This window comes from Puma concolor, chromosome B2 (assembly GCF_028749965.1).
Source record: "Puma concolor isolate L17-30 chromosome B2, mPumCon1.1.hap2, whole genome shotgun sequence".
In the NCBI taxonomy this organism is placed as follows: Eukaryota; Metazoa; Chordata; class Mammalia; order Carnivora; family Felidae; genus Puma; species Puma concolor.
In genome coordinates, this window is record NC_141671.1 from 76,897,095 (window position 1) to 76,923,397 (window position 26,303).

Consider the following 26,303-nt stretch of genomic DNA (forward strand, 5'->3'; position numbering starts at 1 on the left):
ATAATTAAAATTGCAATATGTGCTTTGAAGGAGAACTAGGTTGTATGAGAGAGAAAAAACAGGAGTAATATTTATTCACCTTGTGGGTTCTATAAAGAAATGCCTTATGGGGGTGCCTGGGTGGCTCAGTTGGTTAAGTGTCCAACTCTTGATCTCAGCTCAGGTCATGATCTCACAGTTTTGTGAGTTAGAGCTCTGGACTGACAGTGTGGAGCAAAAAGATAGATAGATAGATAGATAGATAGATAGATAGATAGATAGATAGATAGATAGATAGATAGTTCATAGATATGAACATCCACTGATCATGTTAAAAGTATAGTAGTTATAGAAATTTGGGGCAAATTTTACATTTTAATCTTTCTCTCTCTGCTTTCTGTTTAAGGATATTAATCTAGACTCAGTAATAGTTGATCATCAGGATGATTCCTTTAGAGCAGAAATACTTATCAAGGATTATTCATATATTATACATGTTGGTAAGTACTTTATTCTTTATTAATGGAAACAACTCCAGTTTCCCTTGCAATAAACTTGGTCTACACTCTAGGTAGCAAAAATATTTTATCTGATGTTGTCATTTTGTTTTGTCATTTTTGATTTATCTTTTTTCTATTTTTTTCTTTACACTAACAACAGTGCAGGCAAATGGCAGCCTGACCTCACCTTTCCCAAGTTTAAACAATTCAGTGCAATCAAAGTCAGTAATGATATGAAATATTTGTTGCCCTGGCTTTGTTAAATGTCTTTTACTTGATATCTGCAAACAAATCTCTGGAGACCTGTCCCATGCTCCTAGAACAGCCATCACTAAGTGCTCATTTCATTGGCCTGTTTTTTTGCCAGCTCCACCATGAGAAGTGCAAGGCGGCACCAAAACAGCGTGGACTGTAAAGTTGTATTGTATCCCTCAGCTGCCTGTTCCTTCATAACCTGTTCCTTCATAACCTACAATTCACTCTGTCTGCTTTGAGAAATTAAAGATCAAAAGAAAGAAACCAGAACTAAAATCTGGAACCAAAGATGCCAGGTTTAAAAAAAAATTTTTTTTTAAACATTTATTTATTTTTTGAGAGACAGAGAGAGACAAAGTGTGAGCAGGGAAGGGCAGAGAGAGAGAATCACAGATTCCAAAGCAGGCTTTGGGCTCTGAGCTGTCAGCACAGAGGCTGATGCGGGGCTCAGACCTACAAACCATGAGATCATGACCTGGGCCAAAGTCAGACACTTAACAGTTTGAGCCACCCAGGCACCCTAAAGATGCCAGATTCTAAATCTACATTTCACCCATAATGACTCTAGGATTTCACCCTTTTCTGCTCCAATGAAGGCGATATTGTTCTAGTTAGAAGATAGAAAAGAAACAAACAACAACAATAAGAAAATTATGTTTTAAGCAGTCATTCTTTTAAAAAAAAATTTTTTTAGTGTTTTTATTTATTTTTGAGACAGAGACAGAGCATGAGCAGGGGAGGGGCAGAGAGAGGGGGAGACACAGAATCTGAAGTGGGCTCTAGACTCTGAGCTGTCAGCACAGAGCCCAACGCAGGGCTCGAACTCAGAGTGTGAGATCATGGTCTGAGCTGAAGTCGGACGCTTAACCACCTGAGCCACCCAGACACCTCTTAAGCAGTCATTTTTATATGAAGAACATCATTTACTTTTGCAAAACAGAGACTGATTCTCCAGACCTTGGGTGACTCGGGATTCTGTTTGCTGCCTTACTGTATTTTTTTTTCCTCTTTCCTTTTTTTAATTTTAGTTTTTGTTTTTTTTTAATTTACATCTAAATTAGCATATAGTGCAACAATGATTTCAGGAGTAGATTCTTTAGTGCCCCTTACTCATTTAGCCCATCCCCCCTCCCACAACCCCTCCAGTAACCCTCTGTTTGTTCTCCATATTTATGAGTCTCTTCTGTTTTGTCCCCCTCCCTGTTTTTATATTATGTTTCCCTTCCCTTATGTTCATCTGTTTTGTCTCTTAAAGTCCTCATATGAGTGAAGTCATATGATATTTGTCTTTCTCTGACTAATTTCACTTAGCATAATACCCTCCAGTTCCATCCACGTCGTTGCAAATGGCAAGTTTTCATACTTTTGATTGCCGGGTAATATTCCATTGTATTTATATACCACATCTTCTTTATCCATTCATCCATCAATGGACATTTGTGCTCTCTCCATACTTTGGCTATTGTGCATAGTGCTGCTATAAACATGGGGTGTCCCTTCGAAACAGCACACCTGTATCCCTTGGATAAATACCTAGTAGTGCAATTGCCAGGTTGTAGGGTAGTTTTATTTTTAGTTTTTTGAGGAACCTCCATACTGTTTTCCAGAGTGGCTGCACCAGCTTACATTCCCACCAACAATGCAAAAGAGATCCTCTTTCTCCACATCCTCGCCAACATCTGTTGTTGCCTGAGTTGTTTATGTTAGCCATTCTGACAGGTGTCAGGTGGTATCTCATTGTGGTTTTGATTTGTATTTCCCTGACGATGAGTGATGCTGAGCATCTTTCATGTGTCAGTTGGCCATCTGGATGTCTTCTTTGGAGAAGTGTCTATTCATGTCTTTTGCCCATATCTTCCCTGGATTATTTGTTTTTTGGGTGTTGAGTTTGATAAGTTCTTTATAGATTTTGGATACTACCCCTTTATCTGATATGTCGCTTGCAAATATCTTCTCCCATTCTGTCGGTTGCCTTTTAGTTCTGCCAATTGTTTCCTTCGCTGTGCAGAAGCTTTTTATTTTGATGAGGTCGCAGTATTCACTGTTTTACTGTATTAATGAAATACCTTCAGTCCTGAATTTGATCAGAGTAGAAAAATGTTTTTTCTTTCCTATTTTCTCCATTCAGTAGATTAATCAGACTGGAACCTTAAACTTTTCTTCTAGAAATAACCTGTCCTATTTTTTCTTAGCATGAGACCTAATGTATATTGCCTCTTGGGGAAGAATTTTAAACAAACACTCTAGTATCTAGAAAAGTATACATTACTCATTAGCACTGCATGATTTTTCTTTAAGTGAAACCTCCTTGCCACCATCTATTATGTTTCAAATACTTTACGGCTAATTTTGTTCACACTGTAGCTAACAATATTGTAGCACACAATACAAAAGAAAAAAAAAATTCCACAGTCAAAAATAGTCATATTTTTGACTCCAAAATACTGCAAGAAAATACTTTTGGATGCTGATATTGGATTGGAAGAACTAATGCAGAATGGTAAGTTCCAGATAGCCTTGTTAACACAGTGAAGTTTGAAGCAGATGTCTGTGAAAATATTTCTTCCATCTCCTCCTTCTGGAACATAATTTCCATAAGGGCAGTGGTTTTTCTTTCATTAACTTGTATCCATAAAGCCTAGAAAGTAATACATACTCAGTAATTTTCTTTCAATAACTGAATACATATTCAACCTCAGAGAACAATAAGAAAGGAAGAACTAAGCCAGACCTAAGCCAGGCCCGTATACACACCCATGCTTGTGCTCACACTGAGAGCACACACGCTTCAGGTGCTACACACCTTCCCACCCTCCTCCTGTCTTGGTCTGTAGGGACGGCAGTCTGGGACCATACTTTGGACTAGTGTGGGTTACCTACTTGTTGGCAATTGAGTATTTGCTCTTCAATAGGGAGAAGAATTGTGAAGTTGAAAAAATGTATTTGTATGTAAATACTTTGACATTTTGGTTGTGCAGTTTCTTTCTCCTGGCTCTCAGAATATGTTTTACTTACCTTGAGAGATTTGAAACAGTGCATAAAAGAAGCATTTAAATGATCTTACATGGTGTTCATAGACTGTATGAATTGAAGTTGGATTTTAACTAACATATTTTTCTTTCCTAGAACTAAGCCATGAAATTGAAGAAGATTTTTCTGGTAAGCTACCAAAAAATAATTACATGTATGCATGCACACATACACACACACACATACACACACACACGCACACAGGGGAGAGAGAGAGGGAAAGGAGGAGAAAAATCAGCATTTGTCTTATTCTTCATATGTATATTTTCATATTGCAAAACAAAGATGTGACATTTTCTTTATAAACAAATATGTTAATGTTTATAAATATATTCTCCCAGGTTTTTTCTCCATCTTTAATTTCCCCTTATTCCTTTCATCTCTCTACCCTTTCCTTTTTCTCTCCTTAGAAAAAAATTCCTGTCTTCTTTCCATTCTTCCTTCCCTCCTTATCTCCACCCCACTCCTGACATGCAGCCTGTTAAATATACTAGACCAGACAAATTTTTCTTAGGTGTATATATTTAAATATGTAATGTTAACAGAGCTTATTAAATTATGAATTTTTCTGCATATAAAAGTGCAATGTGGATTTTACAAAGCTGATAATAACATAAGATTCATAGAATGGTGGTTTTTTGGGTTTTTGTCCTTTGCTTTTAGCTTTATTGAGGTATAAATGACAAAATTATAATATATTTAATTGCATGATGATTTGATATATGTATACATTGTAAGAGAATTCCAAAAATCAAGTTAACACATCCATCACCTCACATATTTACTGTTTGTGTGTATGTGAGAACACTTAAGTTCCACTGTCTTAGCAAATTGGAATTGAACAGTATTATCAACTGTAGTTACCATAATTATACATTAGATCTTCAGACCTTATTCATATCTTAACTGAAAGTTTGTATGCTTTTGTCATCTTCTCCCCACACCTTACCCTTAGCCACTGGCGACCACCGTTCTACTCTCTGTTTATAGGAGTACATGACCTTTTCTTTTTTCTTTCTTTTTTTTTTTTTTTTTTAAGACTCTACATATAAGTGATACCATGCAGCATTTGTCTTCTCTGTCTGGCTTATTTCATTTAACATAATGCCTTCAGGTTCATCCGTTTTGTTGCAAATGGAAGGATTTCCTTTTTTTTTTTTTTTTTTAAGGCTGAATACTTCATTAGAGATATGTACACATATATCTGTAAATATATATACTTTTTTAAATATTAGTCCTTTCTTGTTTTAAAGTACTGTCAGAGTACCCTATACTGGTTCTGTGCCTTCTTTTTTTCCATATAACATAGTAAACTCTGTAAATTGTATAAAGTCAAGGACCATGTTTCCGTATTTGTTAAGCTTCAAATCAATGAATGTTCATTGAAATGAATGTATTTGACTAATCTATCTTAAAAAGTTATTGTTAAATTGCTATTGAATTATGTGTTTACAGTGAAAAAGAATAGAATGTTTCTAAAGACAAAATGAAATATACTTTAGGTCTTCAAAAGCATATTCAATTCATAAAATTTTATCAATATGTAAAGTCTATATCTCATTATTATACCCATATATTCTGCACTATCTTAAAAAGTCAAAAATAAAAAGATAATGTAAAGGGTTTTTAATTATTTAAGATTCATATGCACTTTTTAGTGATTCATGAGGCTTTTTCTGTGTTTACTAGGCTCAGTATTGATCTACTGAATTTAATCATAAGAACCTCTCAAATCTCAATTGAGAAATGTTAAGAGTATAAATAAATTAAATTTGCTCTTATGAGTCCATTCAATGACTAATTTATATGTCAGCCAGCCCCTTCCTTTTTTGTTTTGGTTTTTAGCTATGTGTTAATTACTTGCCATGTCTATATTTGAGCTTATATGAGAACTGTCAATACATATTAGTTTGGCCCTTGATAAATCAGTTTGAAAGAAGTTAACTTGAATCATAAAGTAAATTAAACTGGATTTAACATCACATAAGGCATAAACAATTTTGATATGTATACAAAGTCTTACTAATGATCCCTGTTATTCCTATCAGATCAGGACATTTGTATTGTTTGAGAAAGATTGATTTTAGAATAATGTATTATATTTAGTTTCAATGAATACAAACGGAATTTATCTTTTCAGTGCGGGTTGTTGAGAATGTGGGAAAAATAGAAATTGTCCTAAAGAAAAAAGAGAATGCTTCTTGGAAACGTCTTGGTCACCCCCTCGAGAATCATAATTCACTTATTCCAAGGAAAGATACAGGTACGCTGTGCTGTTATTTTGAGTCCTCTGTTCATGAAAATATTTTGTCAGTAGTACAACTGTACCAGAATTTGGAAGGCCATTTTGAGATGAACCTTTAAGAAGTTGAGAAAGAACATAGTGTCTTTTTTACTCCTTTTTTAAAAAAAAATTTTTTTTAATGTTTATTTAAGAGAGAGAAAGAGACAGAGTGCAAGCAGGGGAGGGACAGAGAGAGAATGCAAAGCAGGCTCCAGGCTCCGAGCTGTCAGCACAGAGCCTGACATGGGGCTCGAACTCATGAACCCCAAGATCATGACCTGAGCTGACACTGGCTGTTTAGCCAACTGAGCCACCCAGGCACCTCTCCTCTTTGTTTTCTTTTATTGAGGTATAATTGACATATAACATATACTAGTTTCTGGTGTGTAATGTAATGATTCGATATTTGTATACACTATGAAATGATCATCACAGTAAGTCTAGTTAACATCTGTCACCGACAGATTTTTTTCTTGTGATGAGTTCTTTTAAGAGCTACTTACTTAGCAACTTTCAAATATTCATTACTGTACTATTAGTCACCATGTAGTAAATTATATCCCCATGATTTATTTACCTTTTAACCCATTCTCCTATTTTTCCCAACCCTGACCCCTGCCTCTGACAGCCACTAATTTGTTTTCTGTATCAGTGAGCTTGAGTTTATTTGTTTTGTTTTGATTTTTAGATTCCACATATAAAAGAAATCATACATGTTTGTCTTTCTCTGTCTGACTTATTTCACTTAGCATAATATCCTTAGGGTCCATCCATATTGTCCAAATGACAAGCTGACAAGGCTTTATTCTTTTTTAAAACTGCTGGATGGTATACCATTGTGTGTGTGTATGTATATGTATGTGTGTGGTGTGTATGTATGTATATAAATATATATACCACATCTTCTTTATCCATTCATCTATCAGTGGACACTTAACTTGTTTCCATATCTTGGCTATGGGGAGGTGCATGTATCTTTTTATATTAATATTTTATATTATATTTTTGTTTTCTTCAGATAAATACTTAGAAGTGGAATACTGGATCATATGGTAGTTGTATTTTTAATTTTTTGACAAACTCCATTCTGTTTCCCATAGTGGCTGCACCAATTCAGATTCCCACCAACAGTGCACAAGGGTACCCTTATGCAACTCTTATTTTGTGTTTTTGAGAATGTCAGTTCTCAGAGGTGTGAGGTGACAGCTCATTGTGGTTTTGATTTGCATTTCCCTGGTGATTGGTGATGCTGAGTACCTTTTTATGCACCTGTTGACCATTTGTATGTCTTCTTTGGAAAATGTCTCTTTAGGTTCCCTGAATTTTATTTTTAGATTTTAATCTGTTTTTTAATCAGATTGTGTTTTTGCCATTGAGTTGCATCAGTTCTTTATATATTTTGGATCGTAACCCTTTATCACATATATGATTTGCAAATATTGTCTCCCATTCAGCAGGTTGCCTTTTCATTTTGTTGGTGGTTTTCTATTATTGTAGAAGCTTTTTATTTTATTTTAAAAGTTTATTTTATTTATTTTTGAGAGAGCAAGCAAACAGAGAGGAGGGGCAGAGAGAGGGGACAGAGGATCCAGAGCAGACCTACACTGTCAGCACAGAGCCTGACGTGGGGTTCGAACTCACAAATTGCAAGACCGTGACCTGAGCCGAAGTCAGATGCTTAACTGACTTAACCCAGGGGCCCCTTGTAGAAGCTTTTTAGTTTGATGTAGTGTCTAACTTTAATTTTGCTTTTGTTGCCTTTGATGTCAGCTTCAAAAAATCATTGCCAGGATCGCAAGTAGCTTACCATCTGGTTTCTTCTTCTTGTTACAGGTCTTACATTCAAGTCTTTAATCTACTTTAGTTTTCGTATATGTTATAAGATACTAGTCTAGTTTCATTATTTCGTATATGGCTGTCCAGTTTTCCCAGCACCATTTACCTAAAGGGACTGTCCTTTCCCCATTGTATATATTCTTGCCTCCTTTGTCATAAATTAATTTACATATATGTGTAGGTTTATTTCTGGGCTCTCTATAATCTTCCATTGATTTATATGTCTGTTTTTATGACTCCCATATTGTTTTGTTTACCATAGTTTTGTAGAATAGTGAAAAAGGGGAGTATGGTACCTCTAGCTTTCTTTCTTAAGATTTAAGATTTCTTAAGATTGCTTTGGCTATCTGAGTTTTTTTGTGTGATTTCATACAAATTTTAGGATTATTTGTTCTAGGTCTGTGAAACATGCTATTGGTGTTTTGACAGTGATTACACTGAATGTGTAGATTGTTTTGGGGAGTATGGACATTTTAAAAATTTTTGTGGATTCTTCCAATTCATGAGCGTAGTATTTCCTTCCATTTGTGTCATCTTAATTTTTTACCATCTATATCTTATACTTTTCAGACTACAGGTCTTTTACCATCTAGGTTTTATTCTTTGTGATGCAATTTTAAATGAGATTGTTTTCTCAATTTCTCTTTCTGATAGTTCATTATTAGTGTACAGAAATGCAACATATTTTTTTGTATATTAATTTCGTATCCTGTAACATCAATTATTATTTCTAACAGTTTTTTGGTAGAATCTTTAGGGTTTTTTTAAATATGTAATATGTCATCTACAAATAGTGACAGTTTTACTTCTTCATTTCTAATTTGGGTATTTTTTATTTCTTTTTCTTGCTCTGGCTGGGACTTCCAATATTATGTTGAATAAAAGTGGGAGAGTCAGCATCCTTCTCTTGTTCCTGACCAGCTTTTTACCATTGAATATGATTTTAGCTGTGAGCTTGTCATTAGCAGCCTTTATTAATGTTGAGGTGTGTTCCCTTTCTACCCACTTTGTTAAAAGTTTTTATTATAAGTGAGTGTTGAATTTTGTGAAATGCTTTTTCTGCATCTGTTGAGATAATCGTATGGTTTCTGTCTTCCATCTATTAATGTAGTGTTATCACATTGATTGGTTTGTGGATGATGAACCATTCTCGTATCCCTAGAATAAATCCTTCTTTACCATGGTGTATAATCCTTTTAATGTATTGTTGAGATCAGTTTGTTAATATTTTGTTGAGGATTTTTACATTTATGTTCATCATGGTACTGGTTCTGTAATTTTCATCTCTTCTGGTGTCCTTGTCTCGTATTAGGGTAATACTAGCCTTGTAAAATGAGTTAAGAAGCATTCCTTCCTTTTCTTTTTTTGGGAAGGATTGGTATTAATTTTTCTTTGAATGTTTGGTATTATTCACCAGTGAAGATATCTGGTCCTGGACTTTGTTTGTTGGCAGGTTTTTAAATTACTGATTCAGTCCTTACTAGTAATTGGTTCATTCAGAATTTCTATTTTTTCATGATTAGGTCCTGAAAGATTGTATGTTTCTAGGAATTTAAATACATCCCATAGGTTGTCCAATTGGTTGGTGTATAATTATTCATAGAATTCTTTTATGATCTTTTACATTTCTGTGGTACCAGTTGTAATATCATCTCTTTTATTTCTGATTTTATTTGAGCCCTAATTTTTTTTTTTAAGTCTAGCTAATGGTTATCCAATTTTATTTATCTTTTTAAAGAACCAATTCTTAGTTTCATTGATCTCTTTTATTGTGTTTTTAGTCTCTGTTTCATGTATTTCTGCTCTGATATTTAATGTTTTTTTCCGTCTACTATCTTAGTGCTTCATTTGTTCTTTTTGTCCTGGTTCCTTGATATATGAAGTTAGGTTGTTTTTTTGAGATTGTTTTCATTTATTGAGGTAGGCATTTGGTACTATGAAATTCCCTTTAGAAAACTGCTTTTGCTGTATCCCATATTTTGATATGTTGTATTTCCTTTTCATTTGTCTCAAAGTTTTTTTGATTTCTTCTTTTATTTGTTGACCCATTGATTGTTCAAGCATGCTGTTTCATCTCCAAAAATTCATCTGTGAATTTTTCACTTTTGTTCTTGTAATTGATTTCTAGTTTCATACCATTATAGTTGGAGAAGGTGTTTGATATGATTTAAAATTTGTTCTGTGGCCTAACATATGTTCTGTGTGCACTTGAGAAGAATGCATATTCTATTGCTTTTGGGTGGAGTGTTCTGTATATATCTATTAAATCAGTTTGGCCTAATGTGTCATTTAAGGCCAGTGTTTCCTTATTGATTTCCTTTCCGGTGTAAGTGGCATATCGAAGTCCATTACTATTAATGTATTGTCAATTTCTCCCAATTAGGTCTGTTAATATTTGTTTTATATATTTAGATACTCTAACCTCTGTTGGGTATATAATATTTACAAATGTTATATCCTCTTTTTGGATTGACCCCTTTATCATTATATAATGCTGTCTTTGTCTCTGATTACGGTCTTGGTTTTGAAGTCTATTTTGTGTGATAGAAGTATAGCCAACTCAGCTTTCTTTGGGTTTCCATTTGCATGGAAATTCCTTTTTTCATTCCTTTGCTTTCTATCTGTATGTGTCTATCTGAAGTGAGTCTCTTATAGGCAGTGTTTAGATGGATCCTGTTTTTTAATCCATTCAGCCACTCTATGTCTTTTGACTGGAGAATTTAGTCTATTTACATTAAAATGATTATTGATAGGTATGTACTTTTTGCCATCTTGTTAATTGTTTTCTGATTGTTTTGTACTTCCTTTCTTCTTGCTCTCTTCCGTTATGATGTGATGACTTTCCTTAGTATTATATGTAGATTCCTTTTTTGTTATCTTTAGTGTTTACACTATAGGTTTTTGCTTTATGGTTACCATGAATGAGGCTTACATACAAAAATCTATATTTGTAATGGTCTATTTTAAATTGATAACTTAAGTTTGAATGCATTCTACAACTCTACATTTTTGATGTTACATTTAACAAGAACTTTTTTCTTGTGTAAACCTTAAGTAATTATTGAAGTTGCAGTTGTTTTTATCACTTTTGTCATTAACCTTCATACTAGCTTTATAAGTGATTAATCTACTACCTTTGTTATATATTTACCTTTACCGATGAAATTTATACTTTCATATATTTTCTTGCTACTAATCAGTGCCATTTCTTACCAGCTTAATGAAGTCTCTCTAACATTTCTTGTAAGGCTAGTTTAGTGATCATGAACTCCTTTGGCTCTTACTTGCTTGGAAAACTCTTTTTTTAATAGAGATTAAATTTTAGTCTCTACTATCTAATGTTTAGGCATTACAAAGTTATTAGGTAGTGATATCTGAATAGGGAAGCCTACTTGTTCTTAGACTGTTGTTCAACCATTTACTCCTTCAGGTTCCTTTTTATGAAAGGTGCAAAAACAAGTTTAAGTTTATGCCTCATATGCACATCACCTTTTTTTTTATATTAAAGACAACATGTTTATTGTTTTTCTGTTTATTTAAGCCATTTTCTCAGTTTACTCCTAAAAGATGTAATTCATTTCCTTCATTTCATTTCTTCATTCATTTCTATTTTTTGTTTATTTTTTAGGTTTTTAATCTTAGTATAACATATTTATAAAAAGAGAATGCATATTATAAGTGTTCCACTTGATGAATTTTCACATAATGACATCCTCTATGTTTGTTTGTTTTAAGTTTATTATTTTGAGAGCGAGGGAGAGAGAAAGGATCCCAGGCAGGCTGTATGCTGACAGTGCAGAACCTGCCTGACATAGGGCTCAAACCCACAAGCTGTGAGAGCGTGGCCTGAGTTGAAACCAAGAGGCAAATCGACTTGGCCACCCAGGTGACCCGATCCAAGAGTTTTAAAATTTCACAATATGATATGCCTTAATGTGGGTCTGTTGTCATTTATCTTACTGGCTCTTTATCCTTTGTGTTATTTTTCATTATAGAAACTTAAGACCTACAGTTCTGGGAAATATTGATTTTCCTTGTCTTCATAGTCTGTTTTTTGCTGTCCAGAATAAGAAGTATTCTTATTTGAAGCCTTTTTAAATAAGTCTTCTAAATAGCTCATCTTTTCTCTCTTATTTTCAATTTTGTCCTTTTGTTCTATATTTTGTTGGGTGATTTCTTTAGCTGTGTCTTTCAGTTCTTCTATTGACTTACTCATTTCTACTATCATATTTTTAACTTCTAAGAACCCTTTTCATTTCTGTTCCTTTGTTTTAGTATCATGTTCTTCACAGCCTCTCTTATCTTTTTAAGAGTTACTGACAGAGTTTTAGAGTTTCCTTGTCCCTATTTAACCTGTGTCCCCAAAGTTTGTTTGTTTTAGTTTGTCTTCCATATTAGATGCTTTCTTTGAATGTCTTTTGATCCCTGACTACCTGCTCATATATCTGGGGGTGGAACTCTAAAAGCTGCTTAGAAACTTTGTGCATGTGGGTGAGACTTGTTAACAATAATATTACCTATATGGATGGGTCGCTTCCTTGGAAGAAGTTCGATGCCAGTATTTTGCAAAGTCTTAAGAGTAGACAGTGTCCTACTTTGCACTCAAAATTTCAAAAGTCTTATGGGGAAAGTGGGCTGAGTGTCTGTAAATTTAATTTCTTTTATTTGTTTGTTATCTAGTATACTATATTAATTTGCTAGGGTATTTGCATAGCAAAGTACCACAAACTGGGTGGCCTAACAAATTTTTCTCAGTCTAGAGGCCAGAAGTCCAAGATCAAGGTGTTAGCAGAGTTGGTTTCTTCTGAGACTTCTTTCCTTCACTCGTAGATGGCCATCCTCACATGGTCTTCCCTTCATGTGTCTGTGCCCCTCATTGCCTCTTTTTACAAGGACATCAGTCATACTGTATTAGGGATCACACACTAATGACCTCATTTTCACTTATTTAACCTTCTAAAATAACTTATCCCCAAATACAGACACATTATGAGTTACAACTTCAACATAGGAAAATTGAGGGGGACACAGTTCAGGCTTGTAACGTATACCCAATCCAGAGACCCGTTGTTTTACCCACTCTAGAGAGTAAACTTCTAATATTTTGCCAGAATAGGAGAGGGCCAATATGTGTCTATTATAAGTAGGGCAGGATTTCATAAAGGGTGAGAGATGGGAGATTTCTTATAAGAACATCTGGAAGGTGGTTTCAGCTCCATCTTCACTCTAATTCCAGAGATAATTGGTCCTGCCAATTCCTGAAACTTTGGGGATTTTTTTTTTTTTTTTTGTTATAAATGAGTTGAGTCTGGCTTTCTTTACTTCTAGTTTAGGATTCAGCTTTATTGAGTCTGTTGAATCAATACTAGTTACTAGTTACTAGTTATCTCTTTACCTTGTCAGCTCCTAAAGTTTTGTTGCATTTTTTAATTTCCATTCTTTCGGTCCTTGTAGTCTTATGCCTTACAAAACAATCGAACAACCTCCTCTCCCCACAAAAAAAAAAGAAAAAAAAGAAAAAAAAAACTTCACTATTTTTTTAGGGGAGTTAGGAGGAATTAACTGCATATATTCACTGTAGCATCTTTAAATATTTAAAATTATTATAGGGGTGCCTGGGTGGCTCAGTTGGTTAAGCATCTGACTGTGGCTCAGGTCGCGATCTCGCAGTTCGTGAGTTCACGCCCCGCATTGGGCCCTGTGCTGACAGCTCAGAGCCTGGAGCCTGCTTTGGATTCTGTGTCTCCCTCTCTCTCTGCCCCTCCCCCATGCTGTCTCTCAAAAATAAATAAATATTTGAATTTTTTTTAATATTATAAATATTTAAAACTATAAAGATATATTTGTGGATAATATTTAATTTCAGTAAAGTATCAGTGTTATTTTGAGTATATGTTGTGACTAGAAGGCTGTTTTAGGCACAATGTGAATTATTTTCCCAAGTGGAAGAACATACACTGACATGAGATTGAAGAGTACTTTTTTATAAAGAGACAGACTAGCAACAGCCAGTTCTCTAGTACAACCTGAACATATTCTGAGGTAACCCCAAGTGAACAGATGCTGATGAATTTGTGAATGACTCCCTGAAAGAAGCAAATTTCAAGCAATGTTGTGAAAGTAACTCTCAAAAAAGTAATAAGAAACTATGAAGGGTTTTCCAGGAAGAGCTTCAGATTGTTCCTAGGTACTTATTGTGCTAGGTATTTTGCAGGTTGTAGAGAAAGAAAAATGTAGGCCATGAGTGAGGAAAAGTCAAATAGAATTCTTTTATTGTGGTATTAGGAAGGGAGAAAGAACATAGAGAAATAATAGTGTGATCTAGCAGATCAGAAGAAAATAGATAAAAGATAGTGATGATGAAAAGAGATACTATTAAAGTGAAATCTCTTCCCCTGAAATGATCTATCTAGTGATTGAAAAATCATGGCAAACCAGATAAAAGCCAAGCCCAAGAAATAAATGACGCTAGGAACTAAGAGTGACCTCTGTTTGGAAATTGTTAGAATGAGTATCTCTCAGGTTTTCTCTATAATTTCCTGAGGCTTCTAGAAACTCTTTTGTCTCTGTCATACATTTCTGCTTGAGTCATGAACCACCATGGTTAGCTTTAGCTTTCTTGTCTAAAATTGGAGCAGTGCATGTATTTTTCATTGAATTAAGTTTTTCACCTTGGAAAATGACTAAGAGTTTAGGGGATACTTTTATTTATTTGACTGAATTAGCAAAGATAATTTCTTCTTACTTTCCCCTCCTTAAATGGTGACAGAAATTGTAGATTATTTTATTCACTAGCAAAGTTGAATACTTATATCATCAAATTATTGTGATTAACTTGCTGTCAGTAACATAAAATGGTTATAGTCCATCACGTGGTTCCTAGGTTTTCAGTTTGTTGAAATTATTGACTTTATGATACTAGCATGCTGGCTTCCTCTTACTGAAATGTCTTAACTAAAAGAATTGTTGTTTGAAATGATATGTAAGTTGAAGACTTAATGCAGTACCTTCTCATGTCAAATCTAGAATTTACTTATACAAAAGATTAAAATAGAGCAAAGAACATAATTAGGGAAGAGAAAACTACTTCATTTTTGCCTTTAATCCAAATGTAATAGGTGATATTTTAAACTGTTTATCAGTGGGACTAGACTACCACTTATAAGTTGGATGCCTCCCACTTTTCCCCCCAAGATGACAATTATGAGCAAATAGTTGTGTGTGTGTGTGTGTGTGTGTGTGTGTGTGTGTGTGTGTGTGAGATGGTGAGGAACTTGTTTGTCTGTCAAGGTTCAGAAACTGATAGGTAATTGGGTTTCTATACCCAACCTAAAATTTTATTTTAATGCAGTTACCTTTACTGTGGGGACTTTGATCACTAAAGTTAGTATTAAAGATTTGCCAGCAAACAACTCAGTACATGAATATTGGGATACAAAATTGTAAAAAAGAATTTTTAAATTTTTGTCATAATTGTGATGTCAGTAGCCACTTATAAACCTTTATGTTAAATATATTTATTGAATCTGTAACTGTCTTTTTAATGTAAGTTGAACTATGTGAAATTGCTGATACTCTATTTTTAACCTAGGAAACTTGACAGTTTTACGTGGTTTGACCTATACTTTCATAACAGCTTCTTTTTAAAAATTTTTAAATTTTATTATTAGTTTTTATTTTTTGAAAGAGAGCATGCATGTGGGTTGTAGAGGGGCAGAGGGTGAGGGAGGAAGAGATTCTTAAGCAGGCTCCATGCCTGGTGTGGAGCCCGATGACACGGCTCAAACCCACAAACCATGAGATCGTGACCTGAGCTGAAAATCAAGAGTTGGATGCTAAGCCACCCAGGTGCACCTCATAATAGCTTCTTAACTACAAAAACCACATACACACACACACACACACACACACACACACACACACACACTGAGGTACTACTGTCTGTACTCATAAATGTGCTTGTTGACATACTGTAAGCAATCATTTAATTGAGACTTTCTGTAGGCCCATGATTCTGCAGGCAAGCTGCTTGCTCTCAATGGAACAGACCTTCTTGAAGGTGTAGGAAGAACCACCTCCTCATTGCTCCCCAAATTTTGCCTGTACATCCATGTTTCTTTGCTGTCTAAAATAAGCATTCAAAAGTACTAGAAATGAAGAAATACTGAAAATAGCAAAGAAAAACTTCTTGTGCTTTGTTCTCTTAAATTATCTCCTCTACCCAGCAGGCATGAAGTTGTCCTACACTCAGTAACCATAGAATGCTTTCGCATCTTGTGTCTTATTTTCATCTCTATCAAAATGGCCCAAGCGTGAAATCTGAAGAAACACAGAATAGATGGGGCAGACTGTAACTGTGTAAGAAATTATTTATTGTGTTAAGAGATAAATGGAAGAAGTTTAAAACCTTAGAATTCAGGTGATTCAGGTACTTGAGTATACAGTTTGGCTGCATTATTAGTTGTGGAACGAGACAAGAAAGGTGATGGATATAGAAGTGTTCCAGTTTAGTGACAGTCTTGCTAAATGGTGTGTGGTCTGAGACTCCATTGAATCTAGTCTTGGAGAAAGAGCCACCTTTCTACTACTGTTCACTGTTACTGTTTAACTCCACAAAATCCTCACTTTGAAAGATTTAATTCTCATCAGTCTAAGGTAGTAAAACATCTTAGTATAACTTTAGGAATTTTTTTTTTAACAGCTAAGACAGAGGAATCTGTGTTTTATTATCAGTTTGATATTACTAAATTACCAATTATGTATGAAAATTCTCAGTTTTTGAGCATTCTGCTTCATTGTGTTTTACCCCAGTATATGAAGAGACAGATGTATGCCCACAGATAACTGTCATCCTTAGCGTTGGAAGACAGGTTGTGAATGTATTCTTATTCATATATACAAGAATGGTTTGGGCGAGGATATTAAAACTGTACTACTAGAGATTACGTGCAAGTTTTATCAAAATTAGTGAAAAGCCTAAATAATTTTTTAAAAACAACAAAATAAATGCAGTTATGTAACTCTTTTAAAAGTAATATAACTCAGGGCGCCTGGGTGGTTCAGTTGGTTAAGTGTACAACTCTTGATTTTGGCTCAGGTCATGATCTCATGAGTCCGTGACATCAAGCCCTGTGCCTGGCTGGCATTCTCTCTCTCTTTCTCTTTCCTTTTCCCTTTCTCTTCCTCTTTCTCTTTCTCTTTCTCTTTCTCTTTCTATTTTATAAATAGATAAGCTTAAAAAAGAAAAGTAGTATAACTCAAATTTGTTATTTCTTCAGTATAGGAAGATATTCTAATGACTTCATAAGTTTGAATTATTTTATCAGTAGTCAAAATGTTATACATTTGTACAGTGCTTGAAAATAGTTTATACTGAAGTTTTCTAAACATCATCCGTGCAGTCAGGTTCACTGCTTATCAAGGTTCACTGCTCATCAAGGTTACTGTCTTGGCACAAACAGATGGCTAGCAAGGCCCCTACAGTATGAACTGTGACAGATTCTAAGTGAAATGTTTGTTGGATTGAATGGCTGTAAGTTGTGTTTTTTTTTCCTGTATGGACATATTTAGTACGTACATATATTTTTAAGTATTATAGATGTTAGTATGTTTTGGGTTGTTTTTTTTCCCCCAAGACTGCATTTTTAAGTATGTAGTCCCACTAACTGATTGCCCTATGTTGTTCAGGAAGATCTGGGAGGAATCGATGAGTAAAGATAGATAGCAAATTAGGAGGTAAGTAAATGACATTTAGGTGATTGAAAGTAGTAATGAGTGCTAAGAAGAAGTATCATCGATCAAAACAGAAGAGAATGGGGATACTCAAAAAGAGATATATGTGGGATGAATCTTGACTTGCTGAACTGATTCCTTAATTTGTACATTATATAGTAGGAACTTGTAAAGGATAGAAGGATAATCTATAAATTTGTGCTTGTACTGACATAGTTAGAATGGGGAGGAAGGCACTAAAGAGCCATAAGCTAGTGTTGAACAGTGGTTCTCACACTTTTTGAACAAAGCTTATGAACTGGGGTAAGAAACTCATTAATAACTTCTTGCCTCTTTCCACATCTTCTCCAGCTGCTCTGTGACCTTGCACAAGCTATTTACCTTCTACAAGCCTCTGTTTCCAGTAGGGAAAATAAGAGTGGATAGGTGCTTTAAAAGTATGCTAAGTTGGAGTAGGAGTCGAAGACCAGATTGATGGCGGTGTGAACTCGTAAACCAGGGTTCTCTCTCTGCTCCTTCTCCCACTGAAGACTTCATCTGGATTTTAGCCTTGTGAAATTCTTTTCTTTAGAAGAACAGAAGAAACGTGTTTTTCATGTTTCTTTTCAACCAGAAGGAAAGAGTATGCCCAAATTATCATATTGGCCTTAGTATTTCAGTATTACCCTGAGTGATATCATATGTATGTTATTAAAAGAAGTGAGGTGTTTGGGATGGAAACTATTCTGTCGCATGCTTTTGTTTCACCATCTTATATTTACTTCAGTTTCTCATTTTCTTGTCTAATTATTTATGCTCACGAAGCCAAAAACCTGACACTTAAATGATGGCATTGTGCAGACTGAACTAGTCAGCACATCTGCTTCATAGTCTTTTTTCCTCCTATGTTTTAGGGCCATCTGTCTATGCTGTCTCTCTCTTCAGTATAATTAAAAGATAAAAGCTTCCTTAAATGTTTCTGAAATTTTTAGAATCTGGATGTTCTTTGAAATTATAGCAGACTTATAGGCAAGATGTTGAAATTATTTCGTTGGTGTTAAATAGCAAGAATACTCTATGAACTCTAACAAAAAGTATCAGTAAATTACTGTAACCCAGGGTTTTGTTGTGTTTTAAATATAATCGAAGAGATGCATACTTCCTGTAGCACATCCTTTCTGGCAGACACTAGAGTTGGCATTGTCATCAGAGGATGAACCTTTTCATCCATCAGTAAAGTTTTCAGAAGGGCATGATTACATTTCATTATAAGAAAGCACTAAGGCCCTTAGGCCTAGGCAAGACAGGCACTTGCCCTGGACTCCAGACTTGGAAAACTCCCCAGTGGCTCTCTTCCAGTCACACCCCTCCCATAGGATGAGAAGTGTGCAGGGCCAAGAAATGTCCACCTACTGTTCACCCTCTTTCCTTCAATACTGCACTCTGAGCCAGAATTCATGCTCACATGTCCTCAGATCCGATTGCATTCAAGGAGTGGCCAAGGCTGTTTATGAGGAAAGCAAGTAGATGAGCTTAAACATAGGGGATGTGTATCCACACCCACATAAAGCTCCACTCAGTGTCAGACAGGGTGGGGGGTGAGAGGAGAAGGGGGGCAGGCCATAGCCAGTCAGTGGGGGTGCAGCTCCCATCCTCTGCCATCTTCCTGCATGGAACTCCGAGAAATTCAAGAATCCTGAATTTAAACCTCACCTGCTAGGACATTATTTAACAGTTATTCATCTAATTTATAACTTGTAAATGTTTAGACATATAGTACATGGATCTCTGATTGTATTCTCACTCTGAGTCCCAGAAAGGAAGGGACAAGGAGATCACTTGAACCTGCATTTCTCCTTGTGGGTAAGCCTATGTCCATTGATCCTTTGTCAGTTGAATACTGGATTAGGTGCTCTAGGATAACTTTACAGTGATTCCTTTAGCTGTAGTCTGGTCCAAGCTATGCCCTGGCACTAGAATGAGGTGACCCAAAGAGTGCCCCTTGGTTTTGGTGTGCAGTGCTATACTCGAAACTTAGGTGCGTGCTGAGCTACCATGGAAGCAAGTGGAAAGATTTAGTGACTGGGGTCTTTAGGGCCCACAGGGACAAGGGAACATGAGAAATTGGATGATACTGTGGCCAAAATGATTTCTTAGGATTATAAGTGAATTTCAGTTTTCCACTCACTATTGATTATTAGGTGTTGGGCCTTCACCCCCTAAAATCTTGAGTAAATCTGTACCTACTTAAATATTTTTAGGTGTAAAAAAAAAAAAAAGGTGAGAGAATAATTAGGATAAGAAAATCAGAGTTAATTCCTTTCCATCTCTGTAAATGCTGTTTTATAAGAGAGGAAATAACAAAACAAACCAGCATCATCAGTCTGTCTGGTGTACTATTTATGTCCAAAAAAGAATTTTGTAAGTGAAAATGTTAATGCTTCCAGAATTCCAATAACAAGTTCTTCTAACTTAAATGATATTAGTTTGTTCTATGTACAAATAATATTTCCTGAGCTTGGGATATTAATTTCAAATATTTTCAAAATTTATAGAAATACTTTTTTCTATTTATTTGTTTATACATTAGTACCACAAACTGGGAATTTTCATTTTTCTCTTAAATTAATTTTTTGAATAATGAAAACTTACACCCTTATATATAAAAGTTTTGCTGTAATCATTTCTTAACAGTTAAAATTATATAATTTATATACATATATACATAAACATAGAGAAATAGAATGTATATTTTTCCTGTGTTTATCAAAGAAATAATTCCAAATTATTTAATAGTACTGATATTGTTAAACCTTAAATACTTTGAATTTCAAGACCATTTGGTAAGAAAAGACTTTAGAATATAGATTTGTTGATTATCAAATATTTTTCACATCTGTAATTTAATTATATAGCTGTGAATATAAGGCTTAAAAAATGAAATTATTAAAATGAATTTAAGAAGAAATAAATTAGGCTTTAATTTCTTAGAATGTAATGCTTTTAATATGTTATAATTACAGATATGAGGAAATAAGACTTAGTGAAGTCATTTTTCAAACTACAGAGGTATTTACAGTTTTAAAAATAGATATCTCAGAAAATAAAATGAAAAAATTTCCAACTTTCAGATATTCAAACTACTGATGAATATTTATTTATTTATTTATTTATTTATTTATTTATTTATTGTTAATGTTTATTTTTGAGAGAGAGAGACAGAGTGTGAGTGGGGGAGTGGCAGAGAGAGAGGGAGACACAGAATCTGACACAGGCTCCAGGCTCTGAGCTAGCTGTCAGCAGAGTCCGTCATGGGGCTCAAACTTAACGAACCGTGAGATCATGACCAGAGCCGAAGTCAGACACTCAACCGACTGAGCCACCCAGGGGCCCCCTGATGCATTTTTAAAGCATGTAGGCATTTTAGTGAAATTTGAGCTTGCCTAAGTATAGAAGCTGAATCTGTGCTTTCACTTAGTCTAGTGTTACTTTATTTAATTTATTTATCAATGAGAGAAAATGAATCACTTTCTAGGTTTATACTACAGAAAGTGCCGGTTAATTTCCAAGGAAGGCGTTACTCATGATACGAAGCTTTTCTGCCTGATGCTGCCACCAAGCACTCATCTTCAGGTGCCAGTTGGGCAACATGTTTACCTCAAGTTAACTATTACAGGTAAGGTAAATAAAGGTTTTGGGGAAACCGTTTCTTTCCTTATTAGCAGTTGCAAATCAGTACTAATCCTTTTAGGAAGTAACCATTTAGGTTATTAATAAATGCTTCTGGCAACTAATAGCCAGGTTCTAGGTTCGTAGATGCAGCGTTCCTGCGTGTTGGAGCCGCAGCCCTGCCTTATCACCGTAGGGAGCGAAGAAACTGCCGGTCAGAGAGAGAGTTCCACCAGCACGGTTACTTATTACTGAGAACACTAAGGGAAAGAGGGGAGGGAGTGCCTAAGTGGTCCTTCAGGGAGACAGCCACTAGAAACACATCCCAGTATCTCTTAGTAACCACGTATGGTTGTGTCATTTCGGAAGTTGAATGTGTAAAACTGAAAATGAGTGATGATTAGAAATGATTTCCTTACATGTGCTGCCAGTATAAGAAGTTCTATAAAGATAGTCCTTACTTGAATTCTTTCTCCCTCATTTTCATCCTAAAGTTACTTCATTTACTCATTTCAAATACCCTTCTTATCCTTCTAACATTTTCTTGGCCTTCTGAAGCTGCAGAAGGTCACATTCTCATGTCAGTTAGTCTTCCCTGCAGTCAGTCTAGCAGACTGCCAGCCGGGGGTTGGTAGGTACAGTAGGTTCCCACAGCACTATTAAGTTTCCCTCCTCACCATCACCAGTGCCAGGCTGTCAGTCAGTAGCTGCTGTCTTCCCAGTGTGGTCATTGTCGATGTATTATAATTTTACGGGTGGATCAATTTTTAGATGTCAAGGAGCCATGTATAAAATTCTGGTCTTAAAAATGTGTGGGGACTCCTCTTTCTTTGGAATTTGGCTAGCTAAAATATAACACAAATTCTTATTAGATTCGTGTTTTTTAATAGTATATTGTTGGAAGTAGTTGGATTAACATTTTTTCTTTCAGTTGCCAAAGCAATATATATTAAAAAATTAAAACAGCTCAAAATGTATAAAGTAAAAAGTGAAATTCTTCCCTTTCTTAACCCAATAATCCCAATGGCCATCTGTAACCATTGTTAAAAATTTGGTGCATAATTAAAATTGTTACGTAAGTACCTTCTTACACCTCTGTGTAAACTTTTGATGTCTTTTTTTTTTTTTTTTGTGGCCCATTACAAAGTTTATATGCTGATGGAATAGATGGATGTCTACATTTATTACCATGAGTCCCTATCATACTGCACATAATAAATGTACATTGTTTATATGATGGGTAAAATATTGATTTGTTAAGTTTATTTCAGCATGCATAAGCTTCAGGTGTGTGTGTGTGTGTGTGTGTGTGTGTGTACATCTAATGTGTATATGATTCTAACTACATGTTCTCTGTATATAGTATGTGTGTGCATCTCTAGGGAGAATATGTAGTTAGAATCATATACATATTAGATGTACAGTTTTCAATATGTAGTGATAGCATCATAATATTTGTATGTTTCATCTTTATTCAGGGCTTTTGAGATTTTTAAAATTGAATTTCTGTGTCATGACTTTTTCCAGGTACTGAAATTGTGAAGCCATATACACCTGTATCTGATTCCTTACTCTCAGAGATCAAGGAACCAGTTCTTCTCAACAATAAATACATCTACTTTTTGATCAAAATCTATCCTGCTGGACTCTTCACACCAGAGCTTGATCAGCTTCAGATTGGTTCGTATTCTTTTTTTAAACCTCATTTCTGTTCTAGATAAGAGCCCGTGTTATACTTATCCTCTGGTTATATCCATGTGGGAGTCTATCAAATATCTCAGACTCAACTTGTCTGAGACCAAAGTCGTGTTCTTTTTGTCCCACCTAATCTACCCTTACTCCCATATTCCTCATCTTTATTATTTATAGCATCACAGTTCATTTTTGACACCATCGGGAGGCTTGAGTTATCTTTGAATCTTCCCATTTTCTCCCTCCCTATCCAGTCAGCCACTAAGGTCCAGTGAATCTACCTCCCAGTGGCTTTTTAATCTTTTCTTTTCCTTCCCTTCTGCCACCTTCTCGGATCAAGCCTTCATCATCCCTCATGACCTCTAACTGCTCTCTCTCAGTCGCCTCTAATGGAGTCCTTCTGTTTCTGTTTATCTGCATTTCCAAGCTGCCCTGAGGAGAAATTTAATCATGTTTCTCTGCAGCTTTGAGACATCTGACGGGTGTCCATTACTTAACGGTTAAGTCCTCTGCATGGCCTATAAAGACTTTCATGATCTCTCCAGCTGCATCTCTCATGTAACTACTTGTATAAATACAAAGTACTTATGCTACTCAGAGTTCCACAAGCTTGTCACCCTCATTCATAGGTACATGCAGTTGCCTCACATAGGACACCCATCAGCCCTTCCTCTACCTGTCAGGTACCTTTTTTTTTTTTTTGAAAGACCCAAACAAAATACCACTTCTTTTAGAAGCCGCCCTTCTCGTGAACCCCTCAGTAACTAACACTTTGTTCATAGTTCTCAGATAAGAATAAATAACGTTCCTTCTTTACAAAACTTTGAGTTTGAGGGTAAAGATTGTCTTCCTTATCTTTATAGTTCCTATACCTCAGCATGGCAATTGGCACATAATATGCTCTCAATAAGTGTACTTTGAAAGAATTAATAAAAAGACTATGATGAAATCTATTGTGATTTCAAGACCCCTGTTCCTGTTTCTATTCCTTTTTCTGTACCTTCATTCAACTTTTCACTGCCTTTTGTTTGACAGTAAAAGTGCCCTTCCTGTTTTTAACATAGCATTAGCAGTAACATCGAGGTGCCAGTGAGATAGGTCATTAAAATTTGGAAATAAAATTTGTTGCTTTCTGGAAGTTAAGCCAGTCTCTACATAATGGATATGATTAGTCCTCTTTGGTTACAAAGATCAAAATATTGAATATGAATCAGAACCTAAATAATCTTGGAATCCCTGCAAATCTAGTGAAGGTGACTATCATCTTGTGGTAGCCTGACATGTGATTATAGATAGCATGTGGAAACTGAACCAGTGTTATTATAACCTTTTAATAGAGATCATGTGAACAGAGCAGGGTGGAGATTTAGCCTAGAGCATGAAAGGGAAAGCCCAAAAAATAAGATGAGTGTTTTTTCAGTTTCATCCAGGGGAGCTAGACATGGCCCCAATACCTGTGTCCCTTGGAAGGACACACTGGCATGATAGTGATAACTCATGAAAGCCTCATCATGGCTTAAATGAGCTACGCTATAAAATTATCCACGTGTTTGTTTCAACTCCATGTTCACCAAGCAACTCTTATATGATTATTTTGGCCTTCCAAGTGTTCTGATACTGAGAATGAGATACCCTGGAAGGGGTGTGTGATGTTCAGGTCACTAGGTACAGATAGCCTTTTGTAAATGAATTGCTGTTCTGGCCGGTATACTTTTAACATCTTGTGAACTTGATTAAAATCCGGTATCTTGCCTGAGTCTAGTTTTATGACGTTGAAGGACTGGACTGTTGACAGAAGTTATCAAGTTAATGTCATTCTGTGAGGCATCTTTAGTAAACAACCAGCTGACTTTTTCCTGAAGATGTTCTGATCTTATGGTCCTTTTGAACTATAACGGGGAGCTTCTGTTACCTTCCAGTACTTAATTCATCAGTTACTGCAATATCCTTACTATCCCGCTGTGGACAAGAAGGAAAAATTATGAACATCCAAGCATTTAAAGAAATAAAGCAAATTATTTGAAATTGTTTTTAAAACATGTTTAACTTTTCTATTTTTAAAATTACATTGAAAATTTCTGAAATGTCTTAAAGGCAGTTCTCTTATATGAGTGGTACATAGTGGTTATATAAAAATGCACTACAGAAAATGTTTTGCTCAAATATTTTTATTCTAGATTGAGAAGTAGCATGCTCTAAGTACAGTTTCTGATCTTGCTTTGTTTTTATAGGTGTTCAATTCAGAACAGCTGTTGTTTTAATAGGTTTTTCAAAGATTTCATGAAGGTGAAGTTAGCACATTTACTAACGTAAGATTTTAGAATACTTTTCTATTTCCATTTTCTCTCCTACTAGTTTTATTGCTATGGCTAAGAATCCATATGTAAGCAGTGAGTATATATTCTCCACCTTGTACTGTGTAAGACAGGTATACATAGACACTGCTTTTGAGGTGCTTATAATTTAGTTTAGCAATCAGTCCTTTACTGAGAATTTGTACTTAAGTGCTTGTCAGTGGTTTGTAAATTAGAGATTCCAGATGGTTTGGGAAAATAATGTTGGGAAATGAGTGTCATAAAACCTCATTATTAATTTGGTTATAAGGATATAATCCAGACATACTTGGGGGCTTAATGAGTATTCCCCAAACTCCTTACATACCTTAAAGACTAAGATGTAGTCTGAAAGTTATGAATTCATCCTGTTACTCCTCAGTGTTCTAAATTTAGCTAGGCTAACGTCAGTTTCCCTGATTTTTTTTTTCTTCTGATTTAGTTTATATTTCATTGTTTAGGAGATTTTGTTTCCGTAAGCAATCCTGAGGGCAGTTTTAAAATATCCCAGTTCCAAGAATTAGAAGATCTCTTTTTATTGGCAGCTGGAACAGGCTTCACACCAATGGTTAAAATACTGAATTATGCTTTGACTAACATACCCAGTCTCAGGTATGTAACTTTATCTTTAATTACTATCCTTTATGAGGCTATTAGATTAGTGTAAGGTATTCTAAATTAATTACTCAGTGGACCTTAATAGACGTATTCTCATTCCCTCATTTATCATTTCCTTACCCTACGTCTTCTAGTCCTAGCTGTTTTACTAACTTGATTCTTTTATTTTTGATACTTTGGGTTACCTAATTGGCACTAAAAAACATTCATGCCAGTTTACGTTTAGACTTTTCCATTCATGCATATTTTAAATGTAACTGAAATAGTTCTTTTTGAGTTGTTGTTGTTTTTTCTTTTAAGGAAAGTGAAGCTGATGTTCTTCAATAAAACAGAGGATGATATAATTTGGAGAAGCCAGTTGGAGAAATTAGCATTTAAAGATAAAAGGTATTAAAC

The 26,303-nt window shown here is 35.1% G+C and overlaps 1 protein-coding gene across 3 annotated transcripts in view; it reads left to right on the top strand.

Moving 5' to 3' along the window:
• Positions 1–26,303, top strand: part of CYB5R4 (cytochrome b5 reductase 4) — a 100,428-nt gene that overhangs the window by 58,151 nt on the left and 15,974 nt on the right. For all 3 annotated transcript variants that reach the window (XM_086707341.1, XM_086707340.1, XM_025926129.2), the window contains exons 8-14: positions 386–479; positions 3,861–3,893; positions 5,905–6,027; positions 21,131–21,271; positions 22,792–22,944; positions 25,751–25,901; positions 26,208–26,294. In XM_086707341.1, the coding sequence (XP_086563467.1) occupies positions 386–479; positions 3,861–3,893; positions 5,905–6,027; positions 21,131–21,271; positions 22,792–22,944; positions 25,751–25,901; positions 26,208–26,294 (782 nt within the window). The remainder of the gene's footprint in view (positions 1–385; positions 480–3,860; positions 3,894–5,904; positions 6,028–21,130; positions 21,272–22,791; positions 22,945–25,750; positions 25,902–26,207; positions 26,295–26,303) is intronic.